General features: G+C 30.9%; 1 protein-coding gene and 2 pseudogenes across 2 annotated transcripts in view; 2 read left to right on the forward strand and 1 right to left on the reverse strand.

Annotated features, from left to right (window-relative positions):
• Positions 1 to 22,579, forward strand: part of LOC149556995 (putative serine/threonine-protein kinase At1g09600) — a 289,816-nt gene extending 267,237 nt beyond the window's left edge. The window contains exons 6-7 of one of the 2 annotated variants that reach the window (XM_089831643.1): positions 14,237 to 14,308; positions 22,179 to 22,579. In XM_089831643.1, coding sequence (XP_089687769.1) covers positions 14,237 to 14,308; positions 22,179 to 22,188 — 82 coding nt within the window. In that variant the 3' untranslated portion in view covers positions 22,189 to 22,579. Of the gene's footprint in view, positions 1 to 14,236; positions 14,309 to 22,178 lie in introns of those variants that run through there. The other variant, XM_089831642.1, reaches the window with a different exon arrangement.
• LOC149556996 (monothiol glutaredoxin-S17 pseudogene) lies at positions 12,876 to 14,065 on the reverse strand (annotated as a pseudogene).
• Positions 15,028 to 21,822, forward strand: LOC149556997 (uncharacterized; annotated as a pseudogene).
• Positions 22,580 to 24,955: the final 2,376 nt, after the last annotated feature.

Genomic DNA, 24,955 nt, shown 5'->3' on the forward strand with positions numbered 1-24,955 from the left:
CAAAACCTAGGTAGGTAAACCTATTCTACAACTATACCTTCAAAGATAGAGATTTTTATAGTATTTGATTTGTGATCTTCCTTACTATACCTTCAAAGATAGAGATTTTTATAGTATTTGATTTGTGATCTTCCTTTTATATCTAACCTTTAGGCCCCGTTTGGTTGGGGAAGATGATTTTTTGACATAACCAGGTTATCTTATAACCAGGTTTTCGAAAACTTGGTTTTGTGGTTTGGAAAGCCAATGGTCCGTTTGGTTGACATGGAAGATGAATATACTGTGGATCCCACAATATTATTAAAAAAATTGTCATAAAATTCAAAACCTGGTTTTAATTTCGAATTCCACCTTTTTGTTGGAAGAAACTTCTTCCAATTTTTGACCAAAATTGGAAGATGAAATTGAAAACCAGGTTATAATTTTAACCAACCAAACACCAAAGTTTTTTTGCAAAACCTAGTTTTGCCTCTGATAACCCGGTTTTGGCCCTCATCTTCCAGCAACCAAACGGAGCCTTACTTCAAATTGTAATGGTCTTAGAATAATTTTTTTATTTTTGTTGATTTAATGATAATTTTTATTCTATCTTTTCTTCTATAAATTATTTACCTCTACACTTATTTGATTCAATTCTATTTATGCTTGTACTTCCTCTATCTTATGATGAACTTGCTTCAAATGGATGTAAAATCAATCTTATTAAAAATCATCCATTTTTCAAGGAATTAAGAAAAGTCCCTTATTTTTATTGGGCGTAGATTCATTCCTTATCAAATCTTCATGTACTTCTTTGTGATATTGTATTTTATACTTTAGATAAACAGTCTACTATTCAATCCTATTGATGCAAAGTGATCAAGTACACAACAAACCAATAAATCTAATTGATTTTAACTTCTCTTTTAGAATTCCATTTAGATAGGAAACATAAGGAAAACACTTTCACAAATGTTTCTTGATATTCAAATCAGTATGACAGAAAAATAATATCTTTGCACAAGTTTTAAAAATGGCAATTGATTCTTTCAATCCATAATCACAAGGTACTAATTTAGTAAGATAATAAAATCATACTAAAAGTTTAGAAAATAAAAAATGATATTTTTATTCCTTCAAAAAACTTTAACACAATGTATATAAGTCATTTCTTCTTCTTTTTTGTGCTATTATTTTATCTAACTTTCTGAAAATATAGTCTTGGTTTCTATGTTGCATAACTAAATAACCTAATTTAATAAAAAATTAAAAAACAATTCATCAAAAGGATAACAAAAAAGTCTTTTGAAAACATTTTTCTTAACAAAGAACAAATGGATCTAGGCTCCATTTCAATTGTTCAAAAATTGGTTCCTATTCCTTGATCATATTTTTTTTCGTTCTAATTAGAAGGCATTTTTTCAGATTTCAAGTATTCCTTCGATCCTTTTAAAATTTGGGCATGAGTATGCTACTAAAATTTAGAACATCTAACATATTGAGCAAATAATCTTAACCATTAACCTTTAATTTCTCAAACTTAAAGCATGGATTTTGAAAACCTTTTTTCTAGCATAATCACCCTATCCAAAGATAGAATTTTTTTTTTAAAAATCTTATTATAAATGAAATGTAAATTTTGAGACTGTATCCCTATATTCTATCTTCAACTTTCCAATCCCTTTGCATAGTCTTCTATATCAATGAAATCTAGGATTGTCCAATGCTTAATAGTGTGAAAAGAAGACAATTTCACTTTTATTAATTTATGGGAGCATTAATTTTCTCCTCTATTTATTTAGTTTCAATGGGTGCATCATTATCTCTTTGAGGCATTTCATAAATTTTAATAAGATCAAAGTCTAATGTATACCATCTTCTAGAAATCTCATCAAATTATGGCTTATGCTTAGAAAATGTTTCCAACATTTCTAATGCATTATAACACTTACTAATTACCAAGTCAACTATGTATTATATTGCTCAATCAAAATTATTCAATACTTGTTTAGGAATTTCTCATTAAACCCTTTATTCCAGAAACTTATTAGTCTTTTCTTTTGATACTCTAGACATAGAAGGGGAGTCCTTATGTAATATTAGAGATTTTATCTATTTGTTACCTTTTAATTCTTGTACTTGTTTACTAAAGGAAGCATTATGTGGAAATAATTTATTTTTAATGTTATTCATCTCCACTTGTCTAGCTTGTGCCTATTCAAAAGTTTCTTGCATATGTTTGACTTGGTATCTTCCATTGTTCGCACTATTAAAGTATCATTGTCTCCTTTAACAATATCAAATCATTTTGGTTAATGAGGACCCTTAAAATATATCCATAGAGCCAAAGTTTTAGTGTTAGAGTTATTGTATTAAATTCTTTGATAAATGCAAGATTATCTATCATGCCCATATTTTCTTACCTAGAATAAAACATAGATTCTTTTTAAAGGAATGCATGATTTAGATAACTATTTTCTACTACAAATTTCAGATCTACACTATAAGGAAACAAAACTTTTATTAACTAATTTATTTCAACTCGAAAGAGCATTAGATTTAGATTTCCATTATAAAGTCTTTCAAATACAAATCTTAATAAGATATAGAACTACCTTCTTCTTTTTTTCTCTTGTTTTCATATATTCAAATGGGAAACTTTTCATACATCACAAATGTAAGATCACAAACTTCCCTTTTGCATAGAGTCATATACACAAGCTTAAAACAAATAACAAGACTTAGCTTTTATAAGTTTCATTTACATTTCTTTGCAAGATACAATAAAGAAAACTACAAATACTCAAACAATGCTTGTTTTCCACCCTACCAATTAATGGCATCATGAGGCCTCTAGTGCCCTAGCCATACCCCCGAGCAAGAACTCACTACATCTAAGGATCATAAATGTTATCATATGAGTGAGTTCCTAATACAAGAACAAAATTTTTAACTACACTTGTTACACATTTCAGACTTACATGAATCCAACTCAAAAAAAAATACTACAAAAGAAAAGGGATAGAAAGACTCATCTCTCTCTCAAGTTCCCCCTTGATCTTCTTCTCCTCATATTGGTTCTACCATCCTCTTCCCCCTTCTCCATCCTCCTATTCTACATATAGCTTCCCTTTTCATCTCCAACAATGGTGAATGGTCAATCCTCCAAAATCTTCCTCCCTCTTCTTCCAAAACCCTCCCCCATTTAATGAAGGCACGTGGCTTTCTTATCAATGTGTCATAACCCATTGTCTCCCACTATTTATTTTCGTCACATTTGAAGTGGGGCCCTTTTGAGGTGTCATAATGTAAGTTTTAACCATGATTTGACCCTCAACTAACCCCCAACCCTAGGTAGTATAAGTGGGTTAGGTTATTTTAACCCAAAATGCACTCTAGGGTCCATTTTAATGCCTCTAAAGTCCAACTTTAGTTCATATTCAATTTTACAAAAAGTTTGCATTGAGGTCAACTTTGATTGTTGTACAAGAGTTGGCATAGTTTTCTCGAAGGTCTTCATAATCATCCAATTAGGCCTTCATAATCATCCGCTGCACAAATTCAAATTTAACATCAGTAACTCAAACATATAAATATAAGACTATAAACATTAATACATATACCTGAATTAACCATAGCTCAACCCATTAGATCAATATCATATTCCAACATCATTTCTTCAAAATCATTTGCATATGAAATTCATTTACAAATAAGTATCATTCTTTCTACTTTAACTACTCTCACTAAAAAAATTTCAAGAATAATAACCACATTAATAATTCATGGCATATGTATCAAAGCACCTTACACCTTACACATACATTAATCAAATTCATCAAGCATAAGTATTTACTCTCACTAATTATAGGATTCAAATCATAACATCTCTTAGAATAACATAACAAATATCACTAGTATTGATTGTGTTATCTATATTTTATTCATTTTCATACTTCTTTATTTAGAATTAAATGATACATAATTTACTTCAAAACAATAATCACATAACTCAAACTTGATTTCCATTTTCACAGTCACCTTATGTAGAATGTATTCGCTACAACACAATATCTATTCAATTCAATTGGCCATAATTTCAATTATTAAAATGATCTAATTATCATGATGAGATAAGATGAACAATATAAGGTATTTATCCATATGGTAACTCACATTAGCTAATCAAGATGTTAATATAAATTAGAGAACTCATCATAGTGTGAATTAGTTCTAATGCTACCAGTCTCATAAACTATCTAAACTATCATATCATATGTAAAGAGGTCTAACCATTTCTATTTGTAATCAGTGTCAATTGTATGAACAAAATTTATAGTTTATCATAAGTTGAGTCTAACTTTGCGCATTGATTAAATAAGCAAGATTCTACTATGCAATGTATCGCATACACATTTGCACCTAATATTCAGATGGTTACAAATGATAAGTCAATCTTATTTAAACAATACTAATTATAGCAAGTCACATAAGGATCCTCCCTAATCATGTTATTGCATAAGCCATATAATTCTCTAATGAAAAAATTAATATTTACTTCTAATCAAATTATATTGTAGACAAATTAATGATCCTTCTAGTCCTTACTTGGTCGGGACCTTACATTATCCTAAATTTGCTAATTTGATCAAGTAATAAAGATGTGTTAAACATATAAACCAAGAATGCATAACTTGTCTCTTTTTTCATCATTTCTTTTAGTTCATCCAAAGTATAATTCACATAATTAAAATTTATTTCTTTGAGAGGTTGATTAAGAATTTCCTCATGTTGGGATTTGTCAAATCCCATTGGTTTTGATTTGTTTCTCTTCTTTGAATTATTTCATCTTCATTCGAATCCATAAATCTTTAAATTATAGTGTACGAATGAATTTTTTATCTTTAATAAATCTAGTGGAAATGGCCTCCATTTCAATACCTGAGGTCAATTGGTTCTTCTTCAATAAGAAGTTCAACATTATACCCATGTGTTTATTCTTGAAATATTAGTATAGAATAGAGACAATTCACTTTCATTTCATTGACCAAATTACTTTAGTATGTTTGGAAATTTGACACTATCTCACTCTCCTTTTTACTCTTCATATGTTGCAATATGAATCACCTCAACTTATTTCTACTTCTTTAGAAGTAAGGAAATTACAATACTATTTGAGTCTAAATAATGAATGATAGATTTTTAAGAGGAGACTTAACATCTCATGGAAAACTTTCTATAGAATTTTTATTTTATTTTTGAAATATTTGATACATAATTCCATCCTCATTATCTTACAAATCTAATTATAATGTGAACACAATTGTCCTTTCATTAGCATCTCCTCTTCCAACTTCAATATATTTCATTTCTTCAAATTATGTATAATGTCCTAAGAATCCATGCAACTATGGGAAATACCCTTTTTAATGTCAAATTGATGTTTCAATTATCTTATAAAAGAGTCAATATGAGCCTCGAGGTCATATTTCCTCCTGCTATCATCATTCAACCAATATTTTTTCTTCTAACAATCTCATACCTTCTCAAGAAAAATAGAACAAATAAATCCTACATACTGAACCACATGGAGTAAGACTATCATCTCCTTAGTATGTTTACTTCCTTTTTGAACCACATCATAATTTGCCAAATAAATCCTAACAAGGTGATCCTATAAATGACACAAAAAATGGTAGTTAATGCGGAGTCTATCTACCTCCCTAGACCCTAATGAGAGAGCCATTTCTCTTAAGGAAATTTTTATTTATTTATGAGTATTCCCTTTCTTTGGATTATATTATAGTGGTTTTGGAAGGAATTATTTCCACCTTAATTTTGATTGCTTTGAGAATCTTTACAACAAAAGTATAATGAAATATAATATAATTACAATCTCTACTATTTTGGTCCCAAGTCATTTACCACAATATCAATAGGAGGCTTTTTCCATGACTATCAATAATACATAATTTCATTGAGTTTCTAACCATACTACTATTAATGAAATAGAATTAAATGGCATAGTAGGATATCATTTAAAAATGTTCTTACTAGTCTTATATTGAACCAATTTTTTATACGCTCAGCACCTGAAGTAGTTTGCTTGGCACTAGAGGTAACTTGACACCTATAAGGATTATGGCTCAGCACATACATTGTACTCGACATCTATAGGTTAGCTTATGTAGTATTCTAGCTTGCTCAACATGCGATTACAAGTGTTGTATCAAAGAATTTCATTTTAGGTTCTTCCCCAACTTGCCCCAGTGATAAAAAGTGGACTACATTTCACCATTTGTCATAGGGGAAATCTTCAAGACTCAGAGAAATTGTTAGTAGCACTAATTTATTCAAAATGTTAAACTAATCAATTCATTCAACCCTACAAAGAAATTAAATGAAATTAATCAAAAATTAAAATTGATGTGAAATGAAGATAAAATTAAATTAAATTTTGAATTTAATTTAATAAAGAGTTTTTAAATTTGTAAATTAAATAATCAATAATTATTTTTTAAATTATGGGAAATTGAATTTAAATAATTGATAATGATCAATTAATTAAAGGTTAAATGATTAAATAAACTTAATTATTTAATTAAAATTAAGGAATGATTAAATGATGGAAAAATTTGATAATAGAGAAATAAAGATGATTAATTAATGATTTAAGAAACCTTAATTAAAAGAAGAATAATTAGTGCGTTAAATGTAAACTTGCAAGTTTGTCCATTTTTCAGTGTTTACTTTTGCCCCTATTTGATATAATGTGAATATGAGCATTGTATCAAATAATTTCATATTAGGTTCTGCCCTAGCTTGCCCCAGTGATAGAAGAGACACATTTCAGCATTTATCATAGGGGAAATCTGCAAGACTTAGAGAAACTAGTTAGTAGCACTGATTTATTCAAAATGCTAAAGTAATCAATTCATTTAACCTTACAAAGAAATTAAATGAAATTAATCAGAAATTAAAATTGATGTGAAATGAAGATAAAATTAAATTAAATTTTAAATTTCATTTAATAAAGAGGAATAAATAAGTTAATTTAAATAATCGATAATTATTTTTTGAATTATGTGAAGTTGAATTTAATTAACTAATAATGATCAATTAATTAAAGGTTAAAAAATTAAATAAGCTTAATTATTTAATTAAAATTAGGGAACGATTAAATGATGGAAAAAAATGATAGTAGAGGAATAAAGATGATTAATTAACAATTTAAGAACCTTTAGCTAATACAAGAATAATTAGTGCATTAAATGTAAACTCGTAAGTCTATCCATTTTTGGGTGTCTACATTTGCCCCTATTTGATATAATGTGATTATGAGCATTGTATCAAAGAATTTTGTATTAGGTTATGCCCCAACTTGCCCCATTGATAGAAAGTGGACTCAATTTCACCATTTGTCATAGGGGAAATCTACAAGACTCGAAGAAATTGGTTAGTGGCACCAATTTATTCAAAATTCTAAACTAATCAATTCATTCAACCCTGACAAACAACAAAATAATAAGCCTAATCAATCAAAAACAAACAAACTATCAAATATGTAAACTGAATGATTGCTTAAAGCTTTTGTTGCTTTTATTTGTTTGCATGAGGGATTGCACTCAGTTGTGAATTAGACAATACCTTGACTCCAAACTCTAAGAAATATGATATAATGATATGATTTCAAATGATAGTAAAATGATAATAAATTGATAGAGGTTCAATACAAAAGTGATTGATTCATCAATTTGAGAGATAGGAGGTTTGTTTATATAGATTTTCTAAAAATTCATAAATAGTTGAGATTGATTTGGGAAAATCATGACCAATGGACAAGGATGAAACTGACTAGAGAGATAATTGGAAAGTTTCCCAATTTTAAGTTGAAAAAGACAAAGGATCAAATTTGAGATATTTTCAATTTTGGAGAGATAAAGTTTCCAAAAATTGAAAATGCAAACTTTGAAATCATTTCTGATTTTGGATTTCAAAAAAAAAGATTTTTTAGTTTATGAAGATTTTCTAGTTTTTAAATTTTATAATACCTTATAAAATTGGTTTTTCTAATTCTAGAAGACTTAATTAAAGTAAAACTTCAATTAAATTTGAAAGATGAAATTAAATGAAATTAATCAAAAATTAAAATTGATGTGAACTGAAGATAAAATTAAATCAAATTTAGAATTTAATTTAATAAAGAGGAATAAATCAGTTAATTTAAATAATTAATTATTATTATTTAAATAATGGGAAATTAAATTTAATTAACTGATAATGATCAATTAATTAAAGGTTAAATAATTAAATAAACTTAATTATTTAATTAAAATTAGGGAATGATTAAATTATGGAAAGATTTGATAATAGAGAAATAAAGATGATTATTTAATATTTAAGAACCTTTAATTAATAGAAGAATAATTAGTGCATTAAATGCAAACTTGCAAGTCTATCCATTTTTGGGTGTGTACAGTAATATGAATTCATGGGACATATCTCTTTCTAGTTTTTGTTTTTCTCAGCTTCCTGATGCTAGATCTAGTTTCTATTCTATCACCACTGCTTCCATAATTCAAATTTTAGTGCTTAAAAGTTTCTTCCTCTTTATATTCATATAGTAATTTACTTTTGTCTTATTATCCATTTACATTTTATATATATTTTCTTTCATAATTAGGGTTGTACATTCAAATTAATCAATGTACCATCACATAAAACATCTAAAGTTAATTAATATGGCATGAAAGAAACTTGTTTTTGCATCTATCTTTATTATAATTTGGGTTTATCCCTTCATATTTTGGGTCTTTCTAATCAAACTTGAGGTATATTGAGGGTTATGTTTAGAAGCCCTCTTTTTCTTTTTACCCTCTTATATTTGTGTCTTTTGATACACATATCTTATTGAGTACTTCTATTCCCCACTAAATATTGTTTTGAACCTGATGCATTACATACTTTGCTTGATTTTTTACATAGATTTTTCTACATATTTATATCTATTATTATTGATCTTGTTATGCGACAATCCCTTTCTCTGGAGTAGTTTGGTACATAATCATATCTATGATTACTTTTTCTCTTGCATCTCTTTATTGTGATTATCATGTTTATGTAAGTTTGTTTCATTTCATGGTGTTCATGTCTTTACATGATTTTCTTGCATATGGTATTATGAGGTTAAGTAGTAATTTGAGGTTTCCTAGTTAAGCATATTTCAAAGCCATCATTAGAATTTCATCTAGTTTGATTTTTCATCTTTTACATGATATTAGAGATTCTATTAATGATTATTTCAATCCTATACCTAATCTTATGTCACCTACTCATGATCAATCCCCTAATCCCTTTTCCACCTTCCAACAACTAATCCGTGACCCTAATGTTAAATAATTCTTAGACAATCCATCTTCTCCACCACCTCCCACAAACATCTCTCACTCTCTAATACACAATTTACATCCTTCTATTTCTCCTTAAATTACATGTTCTTTTACACCTAAAGATAAATCACTTTATCCATCTACCCTTAGAACTACTTATATTGTAGCTTATTTATAATATCACTATTAGTCTTAAGTGAATAGATTACTACACAAGTTAAAATGGGAAGCAATTGGAATAGGTCTTAATTACTTCACATTTTAGGGGATTGACAATCGTGTACCTTAAAGGGAAGTTAAGGAGATTGGTCCTTTCAATTCCAACTCTAACATTACTAGATCTAGGAAGATTAGGGTCAACCAAATGATAAAAGAGCACTAAAATAAGCAAAGATCTAATGGTTATAGATTTGGAGAAAGAATGTCAAATCATTAAAACCATAATGTAGCAAGTGATCAGAAATAAGATACTAGATGTAATAAATAGATATATTGAAATAAAGAAGGTAACTAGAAGACTCACATTTGGATCTGATTTTCTACTTGTTGTGTTGTTCAAAATGGGTAAACCATGTCACATCTCAGCCTTAAACTACAAGATTTGCAAAACCTAAAAATCATTCTACAATATAGCAAGTTCAAATTTTCTAAGTAGGGATGACTTTCTCTTGAAGCAAGTTGAACTTTTGCATAAGATCAACTTTCTTCTAAAGTTGTGGAGTAATGTGTCCTTGATATGTCTTAATCCAATTCTTATATTACAATTTTGGATAATGATGAAAAGGGTATCTGAATCTACAACCTGTTCACCTTTCCAAGAAATATAATCTAAAATAAAAATGGTTTTTTGTTGTTGTTATTTTTGATGGGGATGGGAAGGGGTTTCCTTAGTTAAAACTAGTAGGGCCCACCCTAGAGACAAGATTTATTATGTACTAGATTTATATTTTGTGTTAGACACTAGTACATTTGCACTTGTTTTTCTACCAAAATTTTTGACCAAAGCTATGATTCCTTCTTTTTTTTGTTTTCATTCTTGTGTTGGTCAAAAATAAAAATTCTATGCCCAATTTGGTCAAAATTTTGACCAACCTATGTTTTCCCAAGTTGAATTTTGACCAACTGAATGTTATAACAAAAAAAGAAAATGTTTCATTCATTTGTGGGTAAAATAGAAAAAATTTCATTCATTTGTAGGTAATAAAGGTATGAGCATGGGCAAAAACAAAATTGGTATTCATTCGCGCGTCGGGTGGGCTTTTCTCATTTTGACTTTGTGTAGATCCAACTGCATACACTGAGTTTAGGCATGGTTTTAGGTTCTTTGACTTCTCTAGAGATTCTCTTGCAGATTACACACAAATCATTTGATATGCCATCAAAATAAATTATTACCTCTGCTTGGATGATGCAATAAAAACTAGAGAATGTTTCTCTGAAACATTTTATGGCTTCCAACCCTTCATTATCCACAGCTATGAGATCATTCTTCTAGCATTGACACCAATAGTTTAGGGTGAGCAATATCCCTTTTGGTATGCTCAACATTATTTTATTCATTGGAGAATCTTTGTTCATTTTCCCTATGTTTGTAGGTTTTCATTATCTCTTTAGTTAGAAGAAAAATGATATAGATTAATTTGATCATTTCTTTGATTCATCTGTTACTATTAATTTTTGTGGGGATTTAAAATAGATAGATCTATGTCTAATGTGAATCACGGATTTAGCCAAAGTGTTTAATTTAAATTTTGGATTTTATTGTATCAGTTTTCTCTTTGTTGGCATGGGATACTTGCAAAATTTCAAGGATAATCTTACAAACAATTAATGGATAATTCAAAGATAGAATTTCTGAGAAATAAATGAATAATTCATGATAGAATTTTTGAAGAAGAAATGGATAATTCTCGTTGTTATGATCAAGACAAAAATTTTAGCAAATGTTTGCCTCAAGAATTCAGGCATTCCTAATAATTGAGAATGTTTTGTTAGCCTTATAAGAAGAATTTTCTCCCTGGGTGTTCATCTTCCATGTAATTGTTTCTCTTTTTATGATTACTTTTTTTTTTTTAATTCTGGTTTTGCAATAGTGTGCTCTTTCAGCAGAATGTGTTTATATTATCAATTTCAAGATGCATGATAAGGTGAGAACATATTGTTTATTAACTACATCTTTTATAATCTATCCACTCTCTTTATTTGGATCATGGGAAAATTGTATTGTGTACAAAATATTTTGCAGATATTTTCATCACATTGAACAAAACTATTTTCCCTCATTATCTTGAGTCAAGGCTTTTTTAAATTCTCGTCCATCTATTTGAGTGGGGCATATCAAGTAAGATATCTTGTCTCTTTTTATGTGTAATGTTGTTGCTCAACATGCACTTGAAGATTTCATTTATAACTTGATTCTTTTCTTGAATATCAGAGATGGTCATTCGTGGAGCATCTGTAGGTGTTGTATCGAGCCTTGTTGCAACTAGTTGCAATTTTGATCCACTTTTAATGAACTATTTTTTTCAAATTTGATGTCTCCTCCAATTCAGGGTCTATTGCTAGATTACTAGTATTAGATGTGTTGACAAAAAAACTATTATGCATGCAGTTGTAAAATATTAATGTTTGACTAGTTAAAATGCTATTCAACAAAGCCCATGTTTTACTATATTTTACGTATTTTTGTGGGCATGTTAAACATTTTTTGTTCCTATCAATATTTTTACACCACAATCTTTAGCATTCACATCTACCCTCATAGTGCAGTCTTCATACGGTCTTGGAACTAGGTGTGCTCGATTGATTTTAGTGCAAGTCACATATCTTGTAGTGTGTACAAAACAATAAACATCAAACTTACCAAATCTAATTCAGTATCTTTGCTACATATTGGGCATGCAATAAACAATAGTTCATACAAAAAATTGTCTTCCTTTAATTATTGTAGTAAGTATTGGACCAAGTAGAAACACATATGGAAGCATGCTCCTTCCATTTAATTCCAAGGAAAGAAACACTCACAAACACAAGTATCAACAATTCCAAGCTCAACAATAAGAAGACATGAGACAATATATTAATAAAATTTGCATGTTAATTGCTCAAGAATCCCCATAATAGCATCTACCATATTAGCCATGAAATATGAAAATCAATATTGAAAGGAGCCCCAATTAATAAAACAGAAGCAACTCAAAAGCTACATAGTCAAAAATAAGGTCTTATGAGTCAAAATGTAAAGAAAACAAAATTAATGTCTTCATTTGCACATAAGTTACCAATTTTTAGCATTATAGATGCAACAAAGAGTTGCAGAAGTTGTTGAGATGAGTTAAATAGTATACACTTCCTTTAACAGTTCAAAAACTTCAGTCACCATTCACAAAATCCTACTCTCTCTGTGGCAAACCTAATAAAGGTTGAAGCCATACAATAGTAACAAAAAGGCAAAAGTCAACTAGAAAGCTTGTGTTTTGAACATTTATCCCCTTCTACATATTTGTTCTATTCTATCAAGGATGACTTTAGCTCTCCTTCCTTATGCATTTCCAAAACAATGTCACATTCCCCAATAAGCTCACCTTTGTGATATAACTATGGAAATGTTGGCTAATTAGAACAAGTCTTCACACCTTCTCTAACTTCTTCATCACTCAAAATGTCAAAATGACCAAAGTCTAAACCCTCTTCATTCCAAGTATTTACAACCTTTGAGATGAAGCCACATCAAGGGGCATCAAGTGTGCCTTCATAAAGAGCATGAGGAGAGAAGAATTAACTAGTTTTTTCAATTAATCATTGGGTGACTCTTTAGGTAGCACTCCTTTTTTTGAGGCAATATATTTCAACTCTCCAATTTTGTGCATTTCTATTATGATATATGATCCACCAATAAGCTCACCTTGTATGTACAACTATGGATAGCTAGACCAGTTAGAATATTTTTAAGACTTTTCCTTACCTCTTCATCAGTTAGAATGTTGAAGCTCCCAAATTCTAGCCCTTCCTCTCTAAGAATTTCAATTGACTTTTGACTAAAACCACAACATAGTTCTTCAGGAGTGCCATTTATAAATAACATGATTGGGTTGGAATTAATGATGTTCGCTAGCTGAGAACTTAATGACTCACTTATACCAGTTGAGTCCACTATACCACCATTATCAGACTCTGAGATAGCAGTATCAAGTTTGGGTTTAGTAGAAGTAGCTTTTGCAATTAATTCATAGACTCATGAGTGGTTAAGAGCAAGCCATGGTCTTTAAATATTTGTTTTAGTTCCCCACTTTCACATAGTTCAAGGGTGATATCATAGCATCCAAGAAGCTCACCATTGCAATATAGTTGTGGAAATATTGGCTAGTTGGATAATGCCTTCAAGCCCTCCTACACTTGTTCATCACTTAGAATATCAAAGTTGTCATATTCCTACTACATTTGATCTCATTTTTCTACCAAATATTTTGACCATCAATTAAAAATGTTTAGGTTGGTTGGATTATAGAAGGAAAATTTTCTCCTTTTTTTAAATCTAAGCCTGTGTTGGTTGACATTTCAAAATTTCTATTTCATTGTTTGATGGAGCACGCAAAGGAGCTGGAGCTAGAGCATGGTGCAAGGGTTTCTTATTGTGGCATTTGATTGATATTGTTTTCTTCTACATTTTTTGGTCATTCTACATGGCATATCCTCATTGCATTTGTGCATCATAGTTTCATGATTTATTTCTAATCTCCATGAGGTCAACATTGTGGTTGTAAGGGCTATGGAGAGGGCACTTCCTCATCATTCACTTCATTAGTGTTTTACTTGCACCACAAACTAATAGTCTTCATCTTTGTTGTTGATGGATTGATACTTTATAGGCTGAAAAGAAATAGGAGAACTGTAAACAAGGCATATGGCAGGGTTCTATCTGGTGCAACTATGCAAGAAAGGTAACTTGTCATTGTTATTGCCTTATATTTTCTATGTTTTGATATTCCTAGTCTTTTGGTCAATACATTTTCTTTTTTTATAGATTCTTTGTACTTTTGTCTCTCTCTATAAACATCTCTTATCGAATGCTTATCTTTTTTTTATTTTTCCAAGATTCCATTAAATTTGGGTTTGAATGATTTTACATGATACTGTTGATAGTATTCTATAAATCTTGTTATATACAATAGAGAAATCCAAGGAACATTAAAAAAAATCAGTTGCCACCTTTAAGCACACAAATTAAAAATCCCATCACACACTGAGGCATTATATTTTTGAAAGTCAACATTGAGAGACATTGGCACTATTGGGATAGGGTGCCATCTGTATATAAGCCTACACAAAAAAGTCAAAGCCACAATAACAATATCACCCCTTCAATTGTCAAAAACTAAGAATATCCCAACAAGGGAGACAGATACCCTTAGAATAGTTTTCCATTGAGTGCTAGCCCTACTCACCATGCTTTCTCTTGTCATTTGTGGCTAAGTCCATACTAGACAAATGAACTCCAGTAGTTCTGCCATTCTAGAGTGTCATTTACATATGGAAGAAGAGAATCAAAAAATAATTTTGCAGTAATAATAATCATTTCCACATAACCCATATTAGAGAAAGTTATGCAAAAAAAGCAATTAGAATACAAAATGTAAGAAAATGACAAACATGCCACAAGATGACACTAGATGTACCTTGGGAAAACCTTTTCAAAGGGAAAACCCAAGTTCTAATAACACTCACATACTCATTATATAACTAAAGAAACACAATTATTAATACACCTAAAAAGTCTCCATGGAAAGCTTTTGAAGCATCAGACAACCTAGTTGCATTCATCCACGTGAACAATGAAATGAGAACAATGTAGCCACATTCTCAATCCATGCTTCGCCAACTCACAAATGTAAACTACAAGAGATGCTCGATCAAATTTTAGTTGACAAGCAAAAGGTTACTGAGCCAACCTCAACAACTACTCTTGTACTTGTTTTAATAGAAACAATTTTGCACAACATCAATAAGTGGTATTACATAAACCATTTTCTCAAAACCATGACCCATGATTAGATATTTGGTACTAAGTTTTCTCCAATATTCCAATGTGACAGCCATGTTAAATATTTATCCTACTATCACATACATCATATAGTTTCTCCAAGAATTTCTAAGACTCTGATTTACCCAGTTAAATGTTATTTTACTTCATTTGCATTACTATTTTATGATATGCATGGTGTCCAATGTACATTTTTCAACAGGAATAACCACTCTTCCAACAATTCATGATGATGGGAAATAACCATATTTTCATGAATAAACCACCAGAATCCTTACATTCCTACTAAAATTTCATCAAAATCCCTACATTGCTACTAAGGATATTAAATTCTTTCATTGTCATGTCTTTTGCTAGGACTGGTTCACAAGAAACTACTAGAGGCTCCTTTGAAGCTACATTACAAAAATCATCTCCATCAACATTAAAACAAAGAAATTAACAATACACTACTATATATTAACACAAATTATTACCTCCTCAAATTTTGACTAGAAATCCACTAGGTAGCTTGCGACCCAAAATGACCTTTCTCCAACACCTTTTATGGCCCAAAATTCACATTGATGGGAACTAAAGCTCAATTTAGACAATAAAATATCTTTTCAAATCTGAAATCTGAACTTGGGCTTTATTAAGTAGATCTCTAGAGGAAGGAGCACATGATTACATTATTACAAAGAAGCCCAAGCTAGTTAAACATAAGGCCCAACACACCATACCTATCTATAGAAAGTTCAAAGAACTGATTGAAGAACCTCATTTTACAACAAGTGAATCTTCCCTATTAAATACTAGATGTTGTAATATCTCACCACACACATTGTACACTTATGACACCTAATCATGTCATGCACAAGCCACCTATTGCTTCTAGATGCCAAAAAGAATCAAGTGGAAAATGTAATTTATAACTTCTTTATCTAACTTAGTAATTTTATGGAGACCCTCCCATGCCAATATATCAAAGATCTCTATTGAAATTGTAATATTATTATCAATTCCTTGTTAGCCAACAAATCAACAGCTTAGCTTTCTTCGTAATGGTAGTGCACAAACTAGACTTTGGAATACCTTTTCATCCACCCCAAAGCTTCTTTGGCATACAATCTCATGTGCCAATTAGGACTATTAACCTTTGCTCAATGTCGTTACCAGTGCTTGAGTCACCTTCAATTAATAATTCTTTGCAACCCTTATTAGGCATTAAGATTAACTCTTCTGTGGGAGCTTCCCATTTATCTTTGTTTTTTATTTTAATACCAAGATTACAAAAAATAATTGAAGAAAAATTCCCTTCTTATCATGAAGCAAACAACTAGCACATGCTACTCCTAGATGGCCCCTAGTAGCACCATCAATTGATAAGTAGGAGATGATTTCCATAGCTAGTCAAATTGTGATGTGAATATCAGGATTTAACTGTGTGATTTTTGAGTCAAACTCGATGACCCATGTTTCATGAGTAGTGATTCAACATGAATCCATCTCTCATGAGAATAAATGGAACACTTAGCACTCATTGGATCTAGGTGATGCTCACAGGGGTGAAGCACCGGGACTTCCCGGGAGTTCACCCATCCCAGTACTACTCCAGCTTGAGCGTGCTTAACTACGGAGATTCCTCCACAGTTAAACCCAAAGCTTGCAACCCCATTTGCGAAACCTTCACCAAGTGTTGTGCCTTATGAACCATTCATTAGAAAGCCCCTTAAGCTCATCAATTGATAAGTAGGAGATGATTTCCACAGCTAGTCAAATTGTGATATTCACATAGTTTGACTCAAAAATCACACAGTTAAATCCTAATATTCACATCACAATTTGACTAGCTGTGGAAATCATCTCCTACTTATCAATTGATGAGCGTAAGGAGCTTTCTAATGAATGGTTCATAAGGCACAACACTTGGTGAAGGTTTTGCAAATGAGGTTGCAAGCTTTGGGTTTAATTGTGGAGGAAACTTCGTAGTTAAGCGCGCTCAAGCTGGAGTAGTACTGGGATGGGTGACCTCCCGAGAAGTCCCGGTGCTTCACCCCTGTGAGCATCACCTAGATCCAATGAGTGCTAAGTGTTCCATTTATTCTCATGAGAGATGGATTCATGTTGAATCACTACTCATGAAACATGGGTCATCGAGTTTGACTCAAAAATCACACAGTTAAATCCTGATATTCACATCACAAGCACCATCAATGTTCAATTCAATACCTAACTATGTTGGAATGAAAATTTTCCAAATTCTTTTTAGCTGAATAAGAGTCAATTAAGAATAAGGGTCTACAAGATCCAATTTGTTGCATTTACTTAAAGGTTGGTACTAAACTAATAAGTAATCATGCTTCATGCTCTAGTCAAAAGCTATGTTCCATAAGGATGCTTCACCATCCCTTGATCTTTGTTCTTCCCATTCTCGTGCTATTCTCCTAATGAAATATGGATCTAGGGTTTCAAGGAATGCTCTTTTAATATTTTCATGTATGTTTTCCCTCTCACCCCACCTCCATCTTTCTTGCTTGCTGCTTGATCTCTCTACACAAAAAATAAAAAATAAAAAATGAAGGGAGGGGGCAAGCCTTGAACTTAATGACATAACTTTTTGCCAATTTAGTGAAATGAGAACAATAATACAATATTGGCACTGTGGACCTGAAAGTTTGAACTAATGATCTTAGATACTTGATCATTGTTTTACCATGAAAATTGCTTTTAAGGATGAAGATTTCCTCACAGAAAATATACAAAACATAAAAGTGATAAATCTAATATTATTGTTTTGTCAAAGTATCTTCTAAATCTGTGATACTACATAAGTATAGTTGACTTGTGTCCTCTCTCCTCACATTTCTGTGTCTAGTTGTAGGAACTGAAAGAGCATTGTGATGCAAAAAGGTAGATAGTAGTTTATTTATTCTTTATTTCCCCCTATTTTATGTTAAGTGGTACTGTTAGAGAAATATATTTTTATGAGTATATTAACAATTTCAGACAAACATACGAGCATATGCGAGCAGAGAGAGCAAAAGGAAAATCTAAGACTGGTAAAGGGGAAATATTTACCTTTGAACATTTGCAATCAATTAAAGAGGACTATGAGAATAAGTTGACACTCCTTGTTTTTTGAATAAAGTCTTTGAAGCAAGGGCAATCTTGTAGTCTTTTAACTCAAGCTACTCATCACTATATTGCTTAGGTTTATAACTACAATGCTTGCACTCTTCCCCCACTCTATCTTTTTAAGTTTCAAGAAATCAATCCATGGTACTTTTCTCACCAATTATTTCCTTTTCTCAATGGAACACTGGCATTTATATAGAAAGGGGCTTGCTACTCTTGAGGCACTTGAACCTCATGTAAAGAAGATTGCTAAGGAGTAGCATATTGAATATCAGCTTAATAACCTAGAGGAAGATGATGGAGAAGTGAGTTTTGAATTCTATCCAGAATATGATGAATCTACCTCTAGTTTTGATAATTCCATGTAGGTACATTGCATTTCTCTATTTTTTTTAAACATAAAAAAGGGGTCTACTATAAATCCTTTATTCCTATCAAACATGTTTATCCTGTGAAAGTCATCCATGAGATTATTTTTGTATGGATTTTAAGATGTTATCATATTTCTACTAAAGATAAAGTGAGATTCACACTCATCATAGCTTTTTAGAATATTCTTAAAAGACAATTATAATTTAATAGTTTTTTCTGTTCAAAATGCTTTCAATAGAAAGCACTAGCTTATTTAGTTGGAATATTTGAATTTTATGTTGGAAAATCTTTGACTTAACGGATTTGCATTAATGGCTATTTTTAGTTGTATGCTTGATATCAAGGTCTTTTTTGTTAGTTGTCTTAATGCCAAATATAATTATCCAAAGAATGATTTTGCTTGTATTCTGACTATCATATGCTAGATTTGTTTTTGATGTACTTTTATATAGAAATCATATTTTGCAGTTAGACAGATTTGAGTCATCTTCTCCACTTTCATCTCTGCAAGTTGAACCTACCCAATTAGAGGTATTTAAGCACTCCCTTACTTGGAACGAGGATACTGTAAAATATAGATGAAGACATCAAAAGATTTAGCTTAAGATTAATTTTTTGTTCAATTGATAATTTGAATTTGTTTGGCTAGTATTTTATAGGTGAGTTCTTTATTTTGGTCTTTGTTGTTGAAACTATTATTATCATAAATTCCAAGCATGGACATGGTCATTTTACTAATTTGTTTCACAAACTACAAATTTTATTGGCATAAATTTATAGAATTATGTAAGGATGTTGCATTATAGATTCACACTGTAGACCAAAAAAAAAAAAAAGTTCTATTCTTGGGAGTCTAGTCATCGACTAAAATTTCAGAGATAGAATCACATTTGTATCAATCTATCTCATCCATCTTGGGAAGGGAAGAATGATAGAATACTAAAGGATATTTATGCAGAGTTTTTAGTATAGCGAGATAGAGATCTTACTATTTTCCAGTTTGCTTCATGAACTTCACATTTTATTGACTTAAATTTATAAAATTATGTGAGGACGCTACATTATAGATTGATCATGTAGACAAAATTATCTTTTGATCCATGTTTAGGAGTCTAGTCTTCAAGGAAAAGCTTAGACATGGAGTCACATCTTTAACAATCTATCTGATCCAACTTGGAAAGTGAAGAATGACAAAATACTAAGGATTTTTTATGCAAAATTTCATAGAACAGTGAGAAAATAGATCTTTCTTATAACTATTGTTATTATCAAATGTCAAGTAGAATGCATAGTTCTGGAAACATTTTATTTTAGATTTACTCATTAGTTAAATGCTACAAGTCATCTTACAAAGCAAAGCAAATAGACATCCATAGTCAACACACACAACAAGACATATGCTATATTTTAATGAAATTTTGTTATTTCTTTTCTATATAAATGTTATGCCCTGTTTGTTTTTAGTATACTTTAGAAGTAGTTGTTCCAATGCTAAAGTTCTTGTGGGATAAAATGCATAATTTTCATATAGTGATGTTTAGTTTAGGATACTTTTCTTCTTCAACCTATGTAGTATACTATACTTTGAAAACTGACTGTCATGAATATCAAATTCCTTTTTTACTTTGATTATATAATATATCATTATTCATAGTTGAATTTTTGTGGTCAACTTTGGCAATATCAAGAGTGCATAATGAGGCATGTTACACTTCAATAGTTCTGCTTTTGCTTACATTCTTGGATGCTTTCATTTCAAAGAATACATGTCCATGGTGTATGTTTATGTTCTTCTTTCTCTTATATTTATACATGCTTCAATAGGTTGTTGTCCATAAATTGCAAATTCCTAATATTCTCTTAGAATTTAGCAGTTCAAAAGTGCAACAATCAAATTGGTAGTAGCAGGCTATTTTTGACAAATTTTAGTTCAATTCCAATTTTCCATGAGGATCTTAATTTGTTCTTTATTATCTACATTTTTATTATTGAATCCTTGTTATATTTTGTTTGTTAGAGTAAGTAGCAATTTAAGATGATTGAATTTTTTGAGTGATCTATAACATGAATATGCCTGTGTGCATAGGCAAGACCCGAAGAGGTTGAGTATAGACTTTGTACTACCAAGCATCCAATGGTTGGTAGTAAAGTAGTACCCTTGGCACCATCCATGTATAGGAAGTCTCACAATGTTGACAAGATACTAGATACAAGCACATTAACACAGAGAAATCTGCACACTTTATGCTTTGCCAGTTGCAATTGGTGGTGGAAGTGGTAATATAACTGGTAGAGGAAGTAAATTTGCAACAAGATTAGGGACAACAATTGGAATTGAGACTATTGTCTATTTGTGGCATACGTCTCTATTATCACAATCCAATAATCAATATACAAGATCAAAAAAGAATGAGTTGAATCTTGTTGAATCAGCTGAAAACCTTCGTACTACTCACCTATTGAGTCAAAATGGCATATCAAGAGGTCAACCAATTTTGGAAGAACCAAATAGAGGCATTTGAGCAAACACGTTGCTTGTGCTAGCTTCAGTTCAAAGGATACCTATGGTAAGGTTTGACATTCCAACTACTTTCAATTTCTAAGAGAATCAAATGACATGTTGTTTAATGTCTATTGATAGGCAAGTTGTTGTCTAATTAGTCAAGTATACATGGCAGTGGCCCATTGGCATCTAAGCATATAGAGTCTTCATTCAAATCTGACCCTATCCTTCATTCCTCAATATCTCATTGTGGTGGTCCATCAAAATTCTCTGCCAATGTCTCACCTCTTAATCTATCTCCACCCCACAAAACCACACTATATAAACTTCCCAAGCCACCTATTGATTTAGTGAAACCCTTAAAGTCTTCTAACATATCTAATATAACTCATTTAGCACCTTTGCTAGGTAAGAAGAGTTAGGAGAAACATAGTTTCTAAATTCTATACAAATTCAAGCAAGCTTGTATTCTCAATTTACTACTATTTTACATTAAAAAGACTAAAAATTGTCAAATTCAGAGCCATAACACTACATTGTCCATGTTTTGGACTGTGCTATAGAATTTGTATGTGAAAAATAGAGTAGAGAAAAAAGAGTTGTTGAAAGGCCTTATTATTAACACTGAACTTGCCCCCTCTTCCTATTCTTGAGAAGGCATTTCCTACTTGCTTGTTTCTTATGCATGATGTTTTAATTTACATGGCATTTTTTTCTCCTACTTGAATGCCTTTTATCCAAAGTTGTATTCAAGGACTAATGATTGTGTGTTTTGTAGGACATTTTGATTGTGTGGGGAGAACATGACCAGATCTTTCTAGTGGCTAAGGCCTTTGAATTGAAAAAGTGAGTTCTTAATACTTTCAGTTATGATTGAAAATTATATTTTGTGAGTATTATAGTGTGAATAGCATGGGTAGCTTCCACAATCCATAGTGTTGAAAAGAGACTATTAGAAATAAGTAAGGTCATAGACATTGTGACACTCTATATATACATTGTGACATTCTATATAGAGATTGTGACACACTATAAATGGATTAGGGATGATAGCTAATGTGGTTATTGTTGAATATGAAGTCCAATAGTCATTTGGACATTCCTCCCTGGTAATGATTACCTCCTTGTGATTTGCCCCCTTTGTTGTTTATGAAAGTGTTTCCTAATGAAGTTTCATTATTCTTCCTCTTCATGTCCTTAGTAAGAAGGATTTCAACATCATCAAATCTTAATACACTTTCTTTCTTGCCAACTTGATGTAGCCATAATATGCATCCTTCTAATTATTTTATACTTTAGGTGGACAAGTAGGTAGGTAAAAAAATTGAAGAACTTCAACACTTGTCCTATATCCTCACTTATCATAATATGACCAATTTTCTTTTTATAGGTAATGGGTTGAAGTCTAGTTTATTTATTATTTTATTATTTATTGAAATTAATTATTATTATGTGTTAAGTTCAAGGAGACTCAAACCCAAGACTATTTACCATTGGTGGATGCTATCTAGATCAAACAAATATTAGCTATATAAACCTTATATCTGGACTACTTCAGATAATGGAGATAAATTTATATAAAAAATTATATCTAGTATGTCAATTTCAATAATATCAATAATGCTCTTGGAAAAATAGAATCAAATTTAGGATGGGAAGAAGTTTGATATGTTTCTAATTCTTCTCTTTATAGATTGTATGAGTTGCAAATACAATATTTGATTTTGCAAGATAGATATTTGGATATTTTTGTGAATCAATCCTGTATGGATTGGATGAGTACAATTTTTTATCCAAATAGTAATCCTGATATGATAGTTGATCTAAAGAGAAGCCTGTTATAACTTGAGAATGTATGAATGGGTAAATGAATTATTGATGCAATCACCCTTTATAGAAATCTCTTTATGAATCTGCAAATATGATTATCACCGTCTCTGATTATTGTCCATCTTTTTTATGTGATTATCTTGTTGTGATGTTATCTCTGTTTGAGTCTAGATGCATGTGCATTTCTTTATCTTGATAATTGTGGATCAATATGACCCTTCTTGGCTGCGATAAGGCTCCTTAAGGGCTTGATTATGGTGTGTAATTATGAATACATGTGATTGATGTCCTTTGAGAAGTAATTTAGTCTTCTTTAATATGTTTTGAGGAGACATGATGATAGAAGTCACATCAAGTGATTTTGTCTCATGAAAAAAATCACACTTCTTCATGTGAATTAATCCATCTTGCTGATTTGATCAACTAATTATATTTCCTCCAACAGTAATCATGGATGCTTTCCTTAATATATGAACTATTGTTGTTTGTTATAAACAAATCATAACTATGGATTGTCTTTACTCCTTACACAATACTGCCATTATTATCATATTCATTATGTATATCATCTTGATAATTCAGTTGGCCACTTTAGTCATTTTTCTCAATCCATTTAATTGTAGACTATTGATTCCTCGATTGTCCAATGATCAATTGAACTTGTCCTAACCTATGTATTAACTAAAAGATTGATATATATAAAATTACATATATGATTGGTACACATATATACAGATATGCGTACAAGTCTATTGAGAATCTCTTTTGTATTATCTACTTATTCATATTGAGTTGAAGACATCTACTATAGTTCAACATACCGATTAGGAATCAGGTTTAGTATCACTGCTGATATTCTAAGTATCGTGCTTTCATATGTATGATTACTAATCATTAGGCTATGCATATTTACCTTTCATATAACTTGTCGTGCATAGTTGTTGTGATTATGTTTCATATTACTTGTTGTGTATAGTTGCCAAGTTTTCTTACACTATTTAATATCTATTTCTCTTCCCATAGCTTTTGTGTTTTTGGTTCATGTGTTGTTGAATTTCTCTAAGGGTGAAGCTTGTTTGAGGTAATTCAATCGTATGTGTGTACTCATTTTCATCTTCAATTTTACCTTGAGATGTTTTATGTGCTATTGCCAAAAGAGAAACCTTCTCTTCAAATGAAAGAGTTGAGCAAGACCTATCAGAAACTAAAACAAGAAATGGGTATTTTTTTTGCAGCAAATAGAAGCATTGCTGAATTGCTTGAAACTGGGGATGGATGTAGAGTTGTGTTTAAGAAAAACCCGCAAAGAAGAAAGTGCAAGGCAAAAAGAAGTAGTGAACAACCTATTTCCTCCAAGGGATGTACATGTAACAGTTAAAGAGGATGTAATGCTACCACTAATTGGACATTGAAGAATTGCCCAGTCCATAGCCCTTAAATCAACAATATTGACCAAGTCAAGATTAGAAATATCATTCAACATGCTTTCACTTTGGCTTCTACATCAGCACTCACATAGGGGATAGGAGCCCACAACAAAGATGAAGATTGTCAGTCTATGGTGCAAGTGAATCAACAGACAATAAAGAAGTGCCCTCTCCATAGCCCTTACAACCACAATGTTGACCTTGTGGAGATTAGAAACCTTATATTAATTGGTGGGTTTGAACCCAAAAAATTTGACTACATCTATATCACTCACATAATTGATGGTTCCCTATGCAT

The sequence above is a fragment of the Cupressus sempervirens genome, chromosome 5 (genome assembly GCF_028749045.1).
Source record: "Cupressus sempervirens isolate cs-2001-9-10 chromosome 5, ASM2874904v1, whole genome shotgun sequence".
Taxonomy (NCBI): domain Eukaryota; kingdom Viridiplantae; phylum Streptophyta; class Pinopsida; order Cupressales; family Cupressaceae; genus Cupressus; species Cupressus sempervirens.